The sequence below is a fragment of the Lactuca saligna genome, chromosome 7, assembly GCF_052625555.1.
Source record: "Lactuca saligna cultivar CGN05327 chromosome 7, ASM5262555v1, whole genome shotgun sequence".
Classification (NCBI taxonomy): domain Eukaryota; kingdom Viridiplantae; phylum Streptophyta; class Magnoliopsida; order Asterales; family Asteraceae; genus Lactuca; species Lactuca saligna.
Window position 1 is genome coordinate 94,753,420 of NC_136423.1, and position 18,494 is coordinate 94,771,913.

The 18,494-nt window shown below is 36.9% G+C and overlaps 1 protein-coding gene across 3 annotated transcripts; it reads left to right on the plus strand.

Annotated features, from left to right (window-relative positions):
* Positions 1-717: 717 nt before the first annotated feature.
* Positions 718-4,513, plus strand: LOC145005525 (protein DETOXIFICATION 43-like). 3 transcript variants are annotated; one of them, XM_078964605.1, is made up of 13 exons: positions 718-794; positions 987-1,108; positions 1,266-1,547; positions 1,678-1,853; positions 1,943-2,078; positions 2,183-2,279; positions 2,392-2,492; positions 2,597-2,760; positions 2,888-2,959; positions 3,660-3,776; positions 3,883-3,978; positions 4,067-4,188; positions 4,387-4,513. In XM_078964605.1, exons 1-13 carry the CDS (start codon positions 718-720, stop codon positions 4,427-4,429), a joined length of 1,605 nt encoding a protein of 534 aa, XP_078820731.1. In that variant the 3' UTR covers positions 4,430-4,513. The 3 variants fall into 3 exon arrangements, with proteins under 3 accessions (XP_078820731.1, XP_078820733.1, XP_078820734.1); XM_078964607.1 differs by having other exon boundaries at positions 1,266-1,529; XM_078964608.1 differs by having other exon boundaries at positions 1,266-1,529; positions 1,711-1,853.
* The last annotated feature ends 13,981 nt before the right edge of the window (positions 4,514-18,494 follow it).

Below are 18,494 nucleotides of genomic sequence, written 5' to 3' on the forward strand. Positions count from 1 at the left end.
TAGACCGTCTATAAGCTTTTCCAAAAGTTTTTCAAAATGAAAAACTTTGAAAATGCTGATCTTCTTCAAATATAACCTTTTAAAATGATTTTTAATCAACAATTTCTTAGCATTTATTATTATTTTTTTTAATATTATTTTTTTTAATATTTTAACAGGACTTATAGTTCCAATAAATAAAAATCTTAATAAAGAGTTTATTTAATAATTTTCGATGGCCATATAATATTTGAATATTTGTAATTAATAAAAAAATCATAATAAAAAAGCTTTTAATGTCATAAATACTACAAACACCAAAAACAAAATGTTAAATTGTGTTAATTTTGTGTTAAATTTTGAACACGATATAAAGCAACATTTTTTTTTTTTTTTGTATTTGACACGAACATGATATAAACTCGAATTTAATTTTTAATTTCATCCTAATTTTATATAATTTTTTGTATTTTTGTTATGTGATATTACCAATTCTCTCTATTTGCCAAATATCTTTCAAGATATGATACCATCATCCTAACGCATACAAATAACCACAATCGTTAGTAGACACCATTTTGTATTTATTATATATATATATATATATATATATATATATATATATATATATATATATATATATATATATATATATATATATATAAAAGAGTACTATATTTTAGTTATTAACAATAAAATATTTCCGTATATCTTGCAGTTGTTGCATTATATATAACCATGGCTGAAGAAGGTGTTGCAACTTTTACTCAGGCAAAGTGGAACTTTCCGGTCCTTGTTTTGTTCAAAGATGCTTGGTAGTTTTCTTCATCGTACCACTTGGAAACTGTTACGTTGTGATATATATATATATATATATATATATATATATATATATATATATATATATATATATATATATATATATATATATATATATACATATATATATATATATATACATATATATATATATATATATATATATATATAATTTTTATATTCTGTAGGATTGTCCTCAAGTTAGACACACTTGGTCGAGAAATACTTTCCATTGCTCTTCCAGCAGCCATGGCATTAGCTGCTGATCCTATTGCTTCATTGATCGATACCATGTTCATTGGTCGTATAGGTATATATGCCTTGTAATTACATCATCCAATCGAACTAACATCGTCTTACATTGATGAATAATATATATTTTTCGAAGTTCAACTTATTCTTTTCATCTGTCCATGCAAAAACATCAAGATCTAGAACGATAATTCCACTTATATGGTTCTATACAGGTCCAGTAGAAATTGCTGCAGTTGGAGTATCTATCGCTCTTTTCAATCAAGTTTCAAAAGTAGCGATATTCCCACTTGTTAGTATTACAACTTCATTTGTCGCTGAGGAAGAGACTATAGAAAAAATGAACATTAAAGCAATTGAACTTGAGAACCAAAAGAACGCGACAGAAGAAAGGACAATAGATGATGTAAAACTTCAGAATATGGAAAATGGTTCTAAAGAAAATAGTGAGAAAAAAGCATCTGATGCGCCAGAAGATGGTACGTATACGTATGCATGCATATGGTGTAATAAACTATATATTATGGACCCTTGTTTTATTATATTTCACATACAGCGAAGCTCTATATATCTGTTATATCTAATGTGTATTAATATATTTCTGTTATAAATGTTATAATTTATCAGGTTCTAAAATGACAATTATGGAGTGCACCCCAGATGCACCAAAGCTCAAAAAATTAAAGCGCAAGATCCCCTCGGCATCAACAGCACTATTGTTTGGTCTAGTGCTTGGTGTTCTTGTAACCCTACTACTTGTATTTCTATCAAAACCGCTCTTAGGTTTGATGGGTGTGAAATCTGTAAGCAGCTACATTATGGATATATATACACTTATGTATTGTGATATTTATGATCTAAATCATGTGTTCGATAAATATATATTGAATAGGGTTCTCCGATGTTAAAACCTGCACTGAAGTATTTGACTCTACGATCGCTTGGAGCTCCAGCTGTTCTTCTCTCTTTGGCAATGCAAGGTGTCTTTCGTGGTTTGAAGGATACTAAAACTCCTTTATATGCCACTGGTATATATCACTTATAACATCATCTTAATTTTTCAAATATACATGAGCTAGCACCTAACAACTTAATTTATGTTGCTTATATATTTCCATTTGTTCAAATACAGTTATAGGTGATGTAGCGAACATAATCTTGGATCCAATTTTTATGTTTGCCTGCAACTTAGGCGTTGCTGGGGCAGCCATAGCACATGTTCTTTCCCAGTACGTAATTCTTTTTCATTCATATTTTTGCATTAATATCATTTTTCGCTCATGATGAGTTATATATCGTAGTTTCTTTCTTGCGCCTAAACACCATCCATTTGTTTCACAGATACTTGATCATGTTAATTTTGCTTGTCAAATTGATGAATCAAGTTAACCTACTACCTCTAAGCACTAAAGCTTTACAGTTCAATCGGTTTCTTAAAAATGGTATGCAAGGTTTATAAGTGTCATGCAACTTAATTCAATTCCAATCCATTATCGACGCTTGTTTTTTAATTACAGATATTCTTTATTTTGTGTGTTTTCTTCAGGTTCGTTATTGTTATTTAAGGTTATAGCGGCAACTATCCCTGTAACACTTGCAGCATCGCTTGCTGCGAGGTTGGGTGCAACACCTATGGCTGCGTTTCAAATTTGCTTGCAGGTCTGGTTGACATCTTCACTTCTTTCTGATGGTTTGGCTGTTGCTGGACAGGTAAATGCTTTTTTTTATGTGTACGTTTGTGTTCTTGAAACACTCTCATCCCTCTTTTTTTGACACCAACGATATGATGAGTACTGTTATAACTTATAAGCCATCTACTGATTCCCTCTTTATATAGGCCATAATTGCATCATCATTTGCTGAAAAGGACAATGAGAAAGCAACAGCAACTGCATCTCGAGTATTGCAGGTACACTCCACATTTATAGTTACAAGTATTTTGTGCACCATTATTAATTGCTTTGAAGATCAACTCTTTGGTAATTGAAGATTGAGTGACGGGTATAATAGAGTGTTGGTCGTAGCCTTTTTCTTTTATATATTTCTCCTTTTATCTGAATGCTTTTCAGAAAAATATTATCAAACTTGATTATTAATTTTCTCTCTCTTAATTTACACTCACTTCTATCTTTAGTTTTAGCCTACTATTATTGTCTTGTTACTCTTTTGGAAACAATTTTAAGACATCCACAATACGATTGAACTCAGTAGAAAATTATCAATAGAACTCTATTAAAATTTTTTCTACAATGAATTAAATTTTATAAAGTTCAGTAAAAAATTACCAAACATACAATAGAATTCATTTTTTGGATTACTGGTGCAACTCCAAAACATTTTTGACCAACGTCTTAATTTTTGATAATCATATAGATCAAATTTGAAATTTTATCATTTAAAAGTAAAAACATTCTTTTTTCTCCCATTGAAATTGAACTCCAATTCATTTAATGTGAATATAATATTTCACTATGTTAGAGTTTAATCCATTTAATAACAAATATATAAATCATCTCATTCAATTCTCATGAACTAACAATTATGGATGCTCTAAGTAAAACTGTCATCTCATGTGATTTGGATATACATTGTTATTGTTATCTATGCAGATGGGAGTGGTTATGGGTCTTGGAGTTGGTCTTCTTGTCGGACTTGGTTTACAATTTGGTTCTGGTGTGTTCACAAAAGACATAAATGTTAAGCACATCATAAGCATAGGTGTATTGGTATATATATACACCATTAACTATCTAATTAACTTGCAATCCTTTTGATTCTCTTCTTGTTTTATATATGATGATTGTCAACATTTTGTCTAAATTTCATCATTAGTTTGTTGCTGGCACACAACCTATCAATTCAATAGCATTCGTGATTGATGGAGTTAATTTTGGGGCATCTGATTATGCTTATTCTGCATACTCCATGGTTGGCGTTTTCCCTTCTTGAACAATAAATAAATATCAATATATTACATTAGCTTATATATATCAACTTCTATTCATTTTCTTATTAGATCTTCGTGTCTATCGGGAGTATCGGGTCTTTGATGGCCCTATACATAGTTGCTGGTTTTATTGGAATATGGTCCGCGCTAGCAATTTTCATGGCCTTACGTGCAATTGCAGGCACATGGAGGTATATAACATTCTATATACATTTCGAATTATGTATTTCATCCTACATGTTTTTTATTTAACATCAAAGTCCATCATGGAAATAAATCAAGCTCTTGGCTAGAACATATATATTAAGAACAATGATGCCTCTTTTTCTAGATGTAGCCCCTAAAACTAACTAAATTTATTGATGGTTTGCTTTATTAAATGTTTGCAGGATTGCAACAGGAACAGGGCCATGGTCGTTTCTTAGACAGTAGAAGAGGGTAGTTTGTTGCTGGAATTATAATATATAGAATGATGAAGTTATGATAAAGATAATAAATATATCAACTTCCATGTTATGTAATAGGTGATAGTATCGTTGTAGTTTCTATGGTCATGCATGATCAAGTGTGTGATAATATCTAAATGTATCTTTATGTTTCAAATGACACGTACCGAATGGGTTATTTGTATTTTATCTCAATAAAGTGTTTTTAGACTATATGTCAAAGAGCTTTGGGTTTCAAAAAGATTGCTTATGTTATTTCTTTTTTATCCACTTAAGATCAATATATAGTGAAGTTCAATAGAGAATCATAATTAACAAGAAACTAAGGAACAAATTGATTTATTCACATTGTGAATCTGAGCAAGTTCACAATATGAATCTGAATATATTCACAATATGAATCTGAATACGTTCACAATATGAAGTTGAACTGAAATTTCGCATTTTTTTTAACATCAATATTGATCAACATTTAAAAAGTACCAAAAAAATATGAATTTTGATATATTTATTAATTTTTTTCTACAAAAACATAGACCTTAACTTTTTAACAAACAAAGAAAATGAAGTGGGTTCTTTGAAAAAAAAAAGTTCATTTTTATATATCAATATGGATTTCTATGGAAATAGGACGAAAAATCACGAATAATGGTATATTTGTTTTTTTTTTCGATAAAAAAGTAGGTCCTAAAAAAATCAAACTAAAACAAAAAAAAGAGTTTTGTTATAATCTGGTGCATGTATGTCCATTGTAAAAGTTTATAATCATTCTTTTTGCCATTGATCACTTTAAATTTCGACGTTTGGATTGGTTCATTGGTTTCTTGATTAATAATGGTTATATATATATATATATATATATATATATATATATATATATATATATATATATATATATATATATATATATAGGCTTATGTTATTTTGTTTTTACTAACTATTGTGTGTCAGCCTGTAGAAATGTGGACCAACGGATGTAATTAATCAATGAACATGATTTGAGAGTGTATGATATTACAATGAGATGGCATGTACCATATAATCACACAAATTTTAGCAAAATGATATTTTGGACAATTAACTACAATTATAAAAGGAAATTTTCGGATATTTATGGATAATTAATTCTACTAGTTTTAAAAATATGATTTTTTTTAATTAATTCATATGTAATTCTAACATAATTTATAAAAATAACCGATTTATTCTGTCAAAATATTTTTTTATTAGAGTTATGCTCTTTCAGAATTTTATTCTGTTAGAATATTATTGAATAATAACAAAGTTCTGAAATCCGAGGTTGAAAAATAACTACATTCTAAAATATTATGTCAGAATAACATAATGTCAATCATAAACTACTAAATACATTCTGAAAAGAATAAAAAAAATAGATTCTTGAACTAATATTATACCAAATAATTAATTGTGATTCTTTGAATAATAACAACATTCTGAAAGAATAACAAGTGTAAATCTTAAAAAATAACAACATTCTTAAACATTAAGTGTGATCATTCTTTAATTCATTCTTCAAACCTTTCCCATCAGTTCTTCAAGTCATTCTTCAAGCTAATTCTATCACAAATTCTATGAGAATGCAATAGTAAAATTCTATTAGAATACATTATCAACATATATATATATATATATATATATATATATATATATATATATATATATATTAAAAATTTATCAAAAATAAAACAATAAAATTCTAGTAGAATTTATTATCAACATATAAATAATTAACCAAAACCATAATCGAAAGATATGAATAAAAAACTAACATATTTTTATCCTCTCGATTTATTAACAATCAAATGAATAAAAAAAATTAACAGATTTGATACTTCCATGGTCCTACAAAACAATTTATAATACAATTGAAACAAAGTTGATTCAATAGTTTTGTTAAACACCTTTCTTTCAACAAAAACCTTTATGAAGAAACCATTTATATTTGCCAAAAAAATAGTTGAAATTATATAAAAAAATTGGATAGAAAATCCAGAAACCTGATTTAAGAATTTTATCGAGCAGTTGGTATGCAGTATGAAACTTTCTTTAAATTCTCAATAATGATAGCTTCTCCCTTGGTGAAGCTTGAAACCTGTGAAAAACATGAAAAACAAAAATCTTGTCTCTTAGGATTTTTAACAAACAGTTAGTAGGCACTAAATAAATAATTGGTTTCTCAATGTCTTTTTCAAATTCAAGCACATGGGAACTCAAACCTTCTATCACTCCATCCTCCTTAATGGGATTGCGAATGGCATGATCAACCATTGAAGAACCATCGATATCAACCATAACCAGTTTAGAAGAAATCTTCGATCCCATCACAGCACCATCAGAACCATTCGACAATCCTAAGCCCTTATTCTCAATAGAAATCGCATCACATCCAACATCCAAAAGGGAATCCCCCAAATTCACTCCAGACCTAGGGCCTTCAGATTTACTCACATCACTCGATCCTTTTATCATAGGAGATTTCACTTCTGATTTAAACTTATTGAAAAGAAGAGTGACTGATTTAGCTTTAAGAGGATCAGAAGGTAACTTAGAAGCCTCATCAGAATCGATTTTCAGCTTGTTTCTCGGGTTCGCATTTCCCCCTTTTTTTTTCATAATAACATCAGGTTCCAAATCAGAAGGAACCCCCTCCATGAAAACAACACCAACAGTATCCACGGAATAAGGAAGAAGAGACGAATAGATTAAGACCAGCCACGATGCCTTCTCGATCGTCTAATGCCTTCTCGATCTGATGAAGAGGGAGGAAGAAGAAATCAGGTCTCTCATGTGCCTGTCGATCGAAAAAAGAAAAGAGTAGGGATTAGTGTTACTGAGATGAACAACGATTTAAAAAGGATATGTGATACTCATTTATTGATTTTCCAAATATACATGTTTTTTTGCTTTATAAAGGTAAAATGACTAAGTTACCCTTTATTATTTAATTAATGATTTTTTTTCTAAATTTTGATTGGAGCATTTAGGCACACAATACTTGCTAAAAACATTTGAAGCTCTCTCTCTCTCTCTCTCTCGCTATATATATATATATATATATATATATACCCTAACAAATAAACAACTTTTTGACACTTGTCAAATTCGTATGCATTTAGACAAATGGCATTTTCTTGAATTTTTAATTTATTTAATATTCCACCTGTCAGTTTATTAGAATGCCACATATAATGCAGACGAATTCTTGAAGACATGTATACGTAATTGTTTATGTTTCCTAAATTAAGTCCATATATAGAGCAACAAAGTTACATTTTTATTTTACAATGCCAACTGATTAGCCTTCAATCACGGTGGATTGAAGGCTTCGATTTCAAAATCACATATGTTCCATTTAAGCAAATATTCTATGTGTATGGATTATGGACTTATATTGTAACACCCGTTCTTAAAGTATTTAATTATGAGTCCCTGAGATTTAAGAGGAAGGGTAATTCTAGTCCTTTTACGGGAAATGGGTTTTATTCGAGAAGGTTTCGTGCTGGTGTATGTTGTTAGAAGCATTGGGCTTCTTGTCACCCTAGAGTGAATGTAAAGTCTATTGGGAGCGGGTTTAGAGTAGAGGAGTTGCGGCATTTTGAAAATGATAATTAATTATAGCTCTTATTCGAAAAGTGAAAAAAGGGGGTTCCATGCAAGCCATGCATGTGTTTTGAAGTTTGGCTGGGTACGCCCAACGTAGTAGAGGAAAAATGCGGGGTGGCCAGGTAAGTATGCCCAGCGTACTAGAGGTACGCCCAGCGTACTCTCAGATATGCTATGTGATTTGTTTAATCGGCTTGTTGACTGTGAACTGATATATGCTTGTATGTTTATGTGCACATGGTTGTTTGGATTGGAGTTGGGTTGAGGCGGGTCCTGCTTTGTGCTGTAGGACAAGATACCCAAGGGCGGACCGGTTGTTCAGAAGGCCCAGCGAGTGGACCGGATAGGCTGTAGGCGCTACGAGGGCGGACCAGACGTGCCGAGGCTCGGAGAGTGGACCAGGCCAACTGAAGGCCCGATGCGCGCGTACCAGTCATACTATAGACTCAGAGAGTGGACCAGGTGGGTTGAAGGCCCGGTGCGGGCGTACCAACCACACTACAGACTCGAGGGACATGACTAGACTCAGAGGGTAGACCCGGTGGACTGAAGGCCAGATACGGCGGACCAGTCACACAGTAGACCCGATATGCATGGCTGTTCTGTGACGGTTATGATATGACATGTTATATGTGTATGGTATATGTGATTGGTATTTTGGGGGTATCTCACTAAGCTTTCGGGCTTACAGTTGTGGTTTAATGTTATTCAGGTTCTTCAGGAGACCGTGGCAAGGCGAAGGCGTGATCGTACCGCTCCTCGTGTTTATGTTTCATGTTAAGTTTCTGGGAATACTCTGATAATAAATGTATTGAAAACCTTTTTGTAATAACATGATTAAAATGGGTTGTTTTTGAAAAGTTAAAATTTTGTTGAAAGTTTTGGTCGTTACATGGTATCAGAGCCTTGGTTTGAGTGAATTGGAGGAACATTCGTGTGAATCCAATCTCAAATCAAGGAGAGTTTTTAAAAGAGAGTTTAAAATGGTTTTCAAATTAAGTAAAAGGAGGACGCGGAGGTACGATCAGCCAGAGCCAGTAAGTAACCCCAAAATACCATACATGATATTTGTTTTTATTGAGCTCTGATAGAACAGCATGCTAGTGCTAGGCTATGGATCTTCAGGATCTCATGATAATGTTGTCTGTTTTATGATGCCTGCTAGCTTAGGGTTTCCCTCTGTATGAGATTTCCAGTGTTCCTCTAGGAGTGAGGATTGAGCGCTTGCTATGTATATTTGTCACTCGGGTGTTGTGGTAGTACTTCATACAAATATGGGTAGGTGTGGAAGGTAGTATGGGCCCGTACTACTGAAAGCATAGGACCCATATGCGTATCAGGGAAACCATGACCTCTAGGGTTGGGTTGAGAGTTGGTTCTCGGGTTAGTGGGAAGTGTCTGAGATTTTGTGGTTTATTTTTAGTATGGAGATTTTGAGGCATGTTGGGAGTGGATCCGGGTCAGGATCGGGAGCAGGAGAGGGAGTTTAGGGCGGGTCAGTACCGCCCGAGGTTATCGGTCAGATGAGCACGTGCGAGTTAGATGCGAGGATTCATGAGATTCTGCATGATGAGGTTGCTGCGTTGTTCTGAGCCGAGCTGCCGGAACTGTTTGGGTCGATCAAGACCGCCATGGTGGAATATTTTGATGAGCGCTATGCGGCTCTCACTGAGACGGCTGCCGCGGCGGCTACAACGGCTGTAGCAGCGGCAGGGGAGGAGCCGGTCGAGGTTTTCAGTATCGGGACTTCGATAATACGAAGCCTCCCACCTTTGATGGAGTTTAGGACCCAATTGTTGCTATGAGATGGTTATCGGACGTGGAGGGGTGTTTCTTCACGTGTTCATGCCCTGCTGATCAGAGGGTGAGGAGTGCTCTGAACCTATTAAGGCTCGGGGCGAAGGATTGGTGGAGATTGACCATGGGGTCATATTCGGATGCGGAGAGGGCTGCGGTTTCATGGGATCAGTTCAGAGAGATGTTCAGCACTCGTTATGTTCCACAGGTTGAGAGAGAGAGAGAGAGAGAGATTGGCTCAGGAGTTCCTTGAGCTGAAGCAGGGTTCGGAGTCGGTGACTGAGATCACCAGGATGTTCACTGAGAGGGCGATGTTTTGCCTTGAGTTCGCTTTGGAGCAGGATCAGATGTCCTGATATCTGAGTTCGCTAAAGAGAGATATCAAACAGTTTGTGTCCACGTAGAGTTGCGAGACCTTGTTAGAGTTGTAGGATGCCGCCAGGCGGCGGGAGTTGGAGATTGAGTTGCAGTTGCGTGAGATGAGGCAAGCTCCGGTGCAGTCACAGCCAGCGTCGAAACGGTCCAAGACCATTGATTCCACAGTGGGAGATCAGAGTAGCGATGTTTGTGGGAAGTGTGGGATGGGTCACACCAGAGTTTGTAGGTCCGGTGGTGCATGCCGCAAGTGCGGAAAGGAGGGGCACTATGCGCGGGATTATCAGCAGGTAGCCCTGGGTCAGGATTTGAGGATCTGTTATCATTGTCATCAGGTTGGGCACTTGAGGGTCAACTATCCACAGCTTTCTGCAGGACCGGTGAAGGCTCCAGCACCGACCACTTTGAGGATCATGGGTGGAGGTCAGGGTGGAGCAGAGCTCCAAAGGGCTCAGGGTCGTGTTTTTCAGCTTTCAGCAGAGGAGGTCAGAGCAGTGCCCAATGCAGCCGCGGGTATGTTCCTTTCTTGATATCTTGTTATCTTGTGATTATTGTGGAGTATTATTATCTGCTAGTCTCGTTGTGTGGTTTTCATTTTGGTATACGTTGTTCCTTGAGGGTTTGGTATGGTTTTGGGTTATTATTTGGGTTTTCGTTGGTTATAATTCATGAGGGTTATTATTGGAAATATGGCGTTGGTTTGAATGTCGGGTAGCATCTGCAGTCTAAGGAGTGGTTAGCTGAAGATTGAGTTTCTTTTGAGCGGGATGATCAGTGTGGAAATGTGATTTTGTGAAGGTTGCTAGTGCTAGTGGGAATCAGTCCACGTGTAAGTGTTGGGTTTTGTGCAAGGTTGTTTTGGGAGTTCGGTGATAGCGACCGGTGATTGATAGTCAGTGCCCTAAGTGGGGGAGAATTGGAAATTCTCCGGATGGTCGATAGGATTGAGAGATTGTTTAGCTGCTCGGGATTCAGCAGTGTTTCTGTCAGCCGAGAGCAGGTTGGTATGAGTGAGTGGCAGGCGTGTGGGGCGGGATACAGACCTATGGCATTGATTGTGGAAGGCCTAGGATCAGGCCGTGATCGAGTATGTATGATGGAGATAGAGTTCGGAACCCCTAGAGGGCTAGAACAGTATGCATGGGAGGATTTCCCAGAGAGATAACACGGAGTAATGAATGCTAGTTGAGCGGTCCGGATAGACTAAAGGCCGGTAGGCAAACCAGTCAGGCCGAAGGCTCGGAGGACAGTCCAGCCAAACTGAAGGCCCTGGAGGGTGGTCCAGATTGGTTGAAGGTTTTTAGAGTGGTCCAGATTGGCTGAAGGCCTGGTAAGGCGGACCAGTCATGCTGAAGACTCTGCAGGTATTGTTAGACCAGTTCGAGGAAAGGGGTTGAGTATGTCATGATGTGTTAACAATAGAAGGTCTGGCCCCGGGTATTGATCTTGATTGGTAAAGATGGTACATGGACTCGAGAGTCCTTGCAAGCAGATTCAGAACATGTGTGTTGCGTGGATAGCAGTTATACTATAAGGAAGTGTAAATTCACGGAAGTGAAAGTAGAAGCGCAGAGTTATGATTGGAGTGGTCCAATTATGGTCATTGAGCAGCGTGATTGCGGCAGTGGTATGGGATCACATCCGGGTTGGATGGTTGTTGAGGCTCGGTAGGAATGCATGGATGGAATCTCGGATTTCCAGATAGACTTTGTTTTATGTGATGGAAATTCATCTGGAAGGATGTTTGGAAGTGTCATCAGTGTATTGGGTTTTTCCTAACCCGAGGACACCAGGGCCAGTTCAGTGTGGTTATGAGATTGCGGTGGAGAACTCGTGGAAGTTGCTCTGAGGCTGAAGCATGTGACATCTTGTCAGTAAGAAAGGTAAAGTTGGATTTCGGATTTCGATGGTCGAGTCTTGAGGAACCTGGTCCGGTGAATGCCAGGTGGTGCATTGCAGCGGTAGTTCTGGAGTAGAGTTGCCGTAGGCTTCGAGGACGAAGCCTAATTTAAGTGGGGGAGAATTGTAACACCCCGTTCTTAAAGTATTTAATTATGAGTCCCTGAGATTTAAGAGGAAGGGTAAATCTGGTCCTTTTGCGGGTGGGTTTTATCCGAGAAGGTTTCGGGCTGGTGTATGTTGTTAGAAGCATTGGGCTTCTCGTCACCCTAGAGTGAATGTAAAGTCTATTGGGAGCGGGTTTAGAGTAGAGGAGTTGCGGCATTTTGAAAATGATAATTAATTATAGCTCTTACTGGAAAAGTGGAAAAAGGGGGTTCCATGCAAGCCATGCATATGTTTTGAAGTTTGGCTGGGTACGCCCAGCGTAAGCTGGACGTACGCCTAGCGTAGTAGAGGAAAAATGCGGGGTGGCCAAGTGAGTACGCCCAGCGTCCTCTCAGAAACCCCAAACCCTAATTTAAGGGCCACCACTATATAAGGAACATGTTGGTTCATACCCTCGCTGTGACAACCCGATATTTCAACTACATGTAAACGACCTAAAAAGTCAAGTATTGTAACCACGTTCGTTATAATAAAAATTAACTTCGAAAATAAAATATCCAGAAATCACTAATTAAATTACCTATTATGTTAGATGTCATTAAACCGTGATCGTACGTAAAAAGAACGCTCAAATCCGACTTCGTATAAGAAAGTTAGAAAATTTCCATGTTCGGCTTAACGACAGACGGCTAAAAACTCAAATCGGAGATCGAGCGATTTTTCACCGGAATGACCTACACGAGAATCGAAGGTCTCGACAATGGTATTTCAGCGGTAAAAAGTCTGGCAAAAACTGACGTCAGATAAAGAAGTTATGAATCTCTAAATAAATTTTCTTACCGCGATATTTTAAAATAAATAATAAAAATAATTTCAAAATTTGCCGACGGGATCTAAACAAAAGTTGTAGAGTATGGTCTCACCTTCGCGTGGATATAAAGAACGTCAAAAACGGAGTTTGTATGAAGAAGATATTAATTTTTGAAGTTTATTAAATAATTAAAATATAAATTTTAATTATAAACCTTCGTATTATCCGAAGGGGAGTCATCAGATAGGGCCGAGTTACGCCCAACGTAAGCTCGTAGGCCCAGCGTACGCGAGGCCTTGGCCTAGGATCGTCCATGTCGCGCCCTATGCGAGGCTATGCCCTGTCCCATCCGAGCTCCGAGGCAGTCGAGGATTCGGTCATGGGTGACGCAAGCGTACGCCCAGCGTACCGAGGCGGTTCCCAGCCCCTATAAAAGGGATGCGATGGTTCCGAAGAAAAGGCACCATTTCTCTCATTTCTCTTGCGTTCTTGCCTCGTTTTCCATGACCGTGCTACCCCGAAGCCCCGATCACTTTGCTCAAGTCCCGAAGGTCGTTTGTGCTCCCGAGATTCCCGAGAATCCCGAGGAAATCCACTTTCTCGAGTCGAAATTCTCTCCGGTTTCCATCCCGCCTCCTCCGATCTTTCAAGTGAGTTCATACCCCTATAATTCACACTTTTAAATGTTTTATGAGTACTTTTATATGCTTTTAAGGGGGGGGGGGGGATACAAGTAAAACACTCGATTATTATTGTGTGTTATATAAACTTTCATTATACGCGTTTTATCAAAGGAATCATATGTGATTTATAACTATTATAGGAAAAACTTTCATATGCAAATTATACCACGACAACATTTTTATCTTTTGAAATGAGAAATGATTTATGTATTTATATAAATCAGACACTTTTCTTATACTATATTTATGTGTGTCGGTTTTAGCACTACAAAAACTATACTTTTCATAACAAGTGAGCATTTTCACTAAGGGTTTATTATACAAACGAAACACACTTTTAGGAAACTATAATAGGTATAGTTTTACGAGAATACTACGAACTTTTACATACATGAAAATACTATTTCAAGAAGCTACTTTCATATACAATAACGAACGAGCATTTTCACATGTAAATCTGTTTTATACTAAGTTTTGTGAGACATTAAACTTCACGTACGCACGAGTACACATTTCAAGTCCTGTATTGTATACCAAAATCCCTTGGAAGGAGAACATGGTGTTTGTGTATAGATCTATATGAGCTTGACAACCCGCGCCCTGACTGTTAGCTACAGTCCACCATTTGGGGTGACAAACGTCAGAACATTCCAACACCTGAAGAACGTTGTGTATAGGCATTCCTTGTCAATAGCATGGTTATAAAACTCACATAGAGTATTAAAAACACATTGATTTACGGAGGTTTTCAGATATAATGGAGGTTTTATACATACATAAGTTCATTTATTTTATGCTTGAAAAACCCAATTGTCATATAAGTTTGGAACTTCTAACCAACACTCATAGATGGAAAAACATCAACTTTTTAACATATATTGGTCTTGATTTAAGGCTACATTTATAGTAGTAGGAAATATGGGATTTTCTAGAGAATAACGAACAAAAACAAACCATTTCATTTTCATACAAATACTATCATTAAATGCTTATGAAACTCACCAGCTTAAATGCTGATCTACTCTTTCAAAACTACTTGTATGTCCCAAGGATTCAGTAATTACAGGTACTAAACCGCTTTTGAAGAAGGAACGTTGCGGCACTAGTTTAAATTCATATTTTGACATCATATTGTAATTGGTTTTGAACATGTACACTTTTAAACAATGTAAACATTCAATTATATATATATGATGGTTGTATTACTTTCTTTACTATGTATTTATTTGTTACGTTACCACATGAAGTCATCCGCCCCCGAACGTTTCCGCCGTTCCGGTTTCGGGGTGTGACAGATTGGTATCAGAGCAATGTTTATAGTGAACTAAGTATATCGAACCTCATAAGATATACAAACTATAAATGCTTAGGGACTCAAAGTCTATGACAAAAGTTTTCATACCTAAAATCCTTATTTCATTTAAATAGATTATTTTAGGTCATGAAAATCCAAAATACATGCATACAACGACATATTTTCATGATGAGAACTATACAAAAGTATTAAGACAAGTTGAACACTACGATTAGTTCTCGAGATATGTAATCAAATTTGGGACGAATATAGCCTGATCAACTATGTTTATCCGAAATTAGACTAATGTATATCGAGGAATGATCGTAGTGAGCAACGAGTCAAAACTTACCAAAAATGGACACTAGTATCAAAAGTACAATTTAAATACTATAGGAGTATTTGGTGCATACAATAAGATTAATTAGTATTAACATGTTCTCAAGTTTGTTCAAATCTTATAACCCTATTCTCGTATAGTCAAATGGTTGGATTTCACCCACAAGGAGACCCCTACTTCCCAAACCAAGGCAACGCTAGATGGCTAGAGGAAGAACCAGAAGATGATCACCCAATCCCTTTGGATGACCACCATGCTGAGGGTTTTTCCGATAGTTTAGAATCAGAGCCTGAAGTCAACAACCTACCCCTAGCTGCTCAAAACCCAAACCTGAACCCCCGTCCCGCATTTCAAGGACCCACACCTCTGTGCGCCACGAACTTAAATATATGGAGCCAGGAACAAGGTCAACCCATTCCCTACAATGGAGACCAAAGTTTCTACAACCTCATCGAAGGAGGTTCTGCTGACAGATTCCTACCAATCATGGTTCGTAGGATTTCTCGAAACACAATAATGGCTCAAGCAACTATCAACCAAGTCTTGGAGGTTGACGCCAACTCTGGCGTTAACACTGTCCGCATTCGCTATCTAGAGTCTGCTTATGAAAGAACTCTAGTCCGCAATATAGCTCTACAGAGGGAACTTACTAAAACTCGAGCTGAAGTTAGGGAACATCGAGCTTAGCAAGCAAGAACGGGCAAGCTTATGAGGGACATGGAACATCTACTATCAGGATCAAGGACTCATGCTAGCAGCTCTTGTCGCCGATAGAATCTCGTCGACTCATCTTTTGGATATAACCTAGTTTATCTAAAAACTTTGGTCTAATTTCCTAGCTTTGTAAATCTTAGACCTATTAGGTCTTGATCTAGTCATAGTTCTGTCAAAAAATTTCCTATCTTGGTTGATGTAAGGCCTACTTATAGGCCATTTTCCTGAACTTGTTACATCTATAATCCCAGTATTATTGACAGATATCTAATCATATGGAAATTATTATCCAAATGTTGTCATATTCATTTAGTCATATTATTCATTTTGTTGTTGGACTAGGGGAGTTATTCCATGAGACACATTCATTATTCATTTATTCTTATCCATATCGTCATCTTTTAAATGTATAGTTAAAAATGCCGCCACGCAGGAATCCCAGGCGTAACCCTAACAACGAAACACCACCACCTCCACCTCCTCAATTTGATGCTGTCATGTTCCAGGCAACAGTCACCACATCTGTAATATCTGCCATGTCACAGATCAATACCCCTGTTACTACTGGTTCAGGAATTAATATACATCCTTGCAACCATGGTGATAGTCATGGGCAACCCCGGGAGTGCACCTATAAAGACTTTACGAATGCTAAGCCCCGGATGTTTAATGGAACGGGTGGTGTGATGATTTTAAGGCAGTGGATTGAAAGAACGGAATCAGTATTTGAAATCTGCTCCTGCCTAGAGCACAACAAGGTCAAGTTTGCAACTTACACACTTACTGATAGGGCTTTAACTTGGTGGAATAGCCACGTTAAGGTACTTACCCTGATAGTGGCAAACTCAATAAGCTGGGAGAGCTTGAAAATCATGTTGATGAGGGAGTACTGTCCACGAGGAAAGATTCAAAAACTCGAGCACGAACTCTAGACTCTGGGAATGATTGGTACCGACATAGCAACTTATACCAACAGATTCTATGAGCTGGCAATTCTTTGCCCATATATCATTGCTCCCGAGAGCAAGAAAATAGAGCGATACATTTGGGGATTGTCGCCCCAAATTCAGTCAAGCGTGTTAGCTTCAAAACCTGACACTTTTGAAAGTGCCAAGGAGATGGCACAATCGCTTATTGATCACGGAAATCATCAAAACTCAACAACTTCTGCACCAGAACCACAAAAGGGAAACAACAATAACAACAACAACAACAAGAGAGGATGGAATAAGGGGAACGGTGGGTCTTCCCAAGAATCCTCGAAGAAACAACAACTGGTTGTCGTAAACGCTGCGACGGTACCTACTACCGTTCCTACAAATCACTACCCAACAAAGCCTTATGTGGGCAACCTCCCAAAGTGCACCAAGTGGAATTACTGTTGGATTAGTGTCTAAGTCCATAACTATTTTGGTATGTACTTGACCCGATGGTGCATGGTCCTTTTGGGTTGCCTTCACCAAAGCAACTTGATAGGATGAATTATGGAGAGAAATGATTAAATATGATTTATTAATTTATTGTGAGAATAATATATTAAAGGAGAAATCATGTTGTTTAATTAATATTAGTCAATAATTAATTGGTAATTAGTTTTGTGACTAAAAGAGATTAATTAAACTTAAGGGACTAGAATTGTAATTATAAGATAATTGCAATTTGGCCACCGATTGCCTTATATTATAAGGTGGACGAATTCTGTGGGGAAGCCCATATGAAATCATCCAAGGCCTTGAGGAAAGGGCTCCATGGGTTGCTTAGGGCTTAAGCATCCAATTTAGGGTTTCCTTGTTAGATAACCCTAATAGGCTTACTATATAAAGACCCCTTATGACCCAAAAACGTGGCTAAGACTTCTCTAGGGTTTGTAGACAGTTTTGGGCAGCCTCTATCCTCTCTCCTCTTCATCCTCTTGCTTATGGTGTTTGTGAACCATTAGAGGAGTGACATTTGTGACTCTAAGCTTTCTAAAGTCAATACAAGGAGGAATTAGATTGTTATTGCTACATAACAATCAAGGTATGATCTTAAACCTATTCTCATGTTAATATGATTACTTGAATTCTAGAATTAGGGTTTATAGTCTTGGATAACTTGCATATACAATAGAGAAACCTAGATCCAAGCATTAGGGTTTGTATTAGCATATAGGATGTTCTTATAACCAAATACCATCAGTGGTATCAGAGCCTTGATTGGTTTCTATTGTATTGATGCTTGATGTAACTGAAAAATTCGATTTTTGTGTTTCTGGAGGCTGGACTCGCCGAGTCCATGGTGACTCGACGATTCCATTCCTGACTCGGCGAGTCGGCTCGTCAGATGGAGGGAAAACCGGGATTTCTTGTTGTTTTTGCTTAAGGATAGTTGCCTTATCATATTAGCTCAATATTAATCCGATTTTAT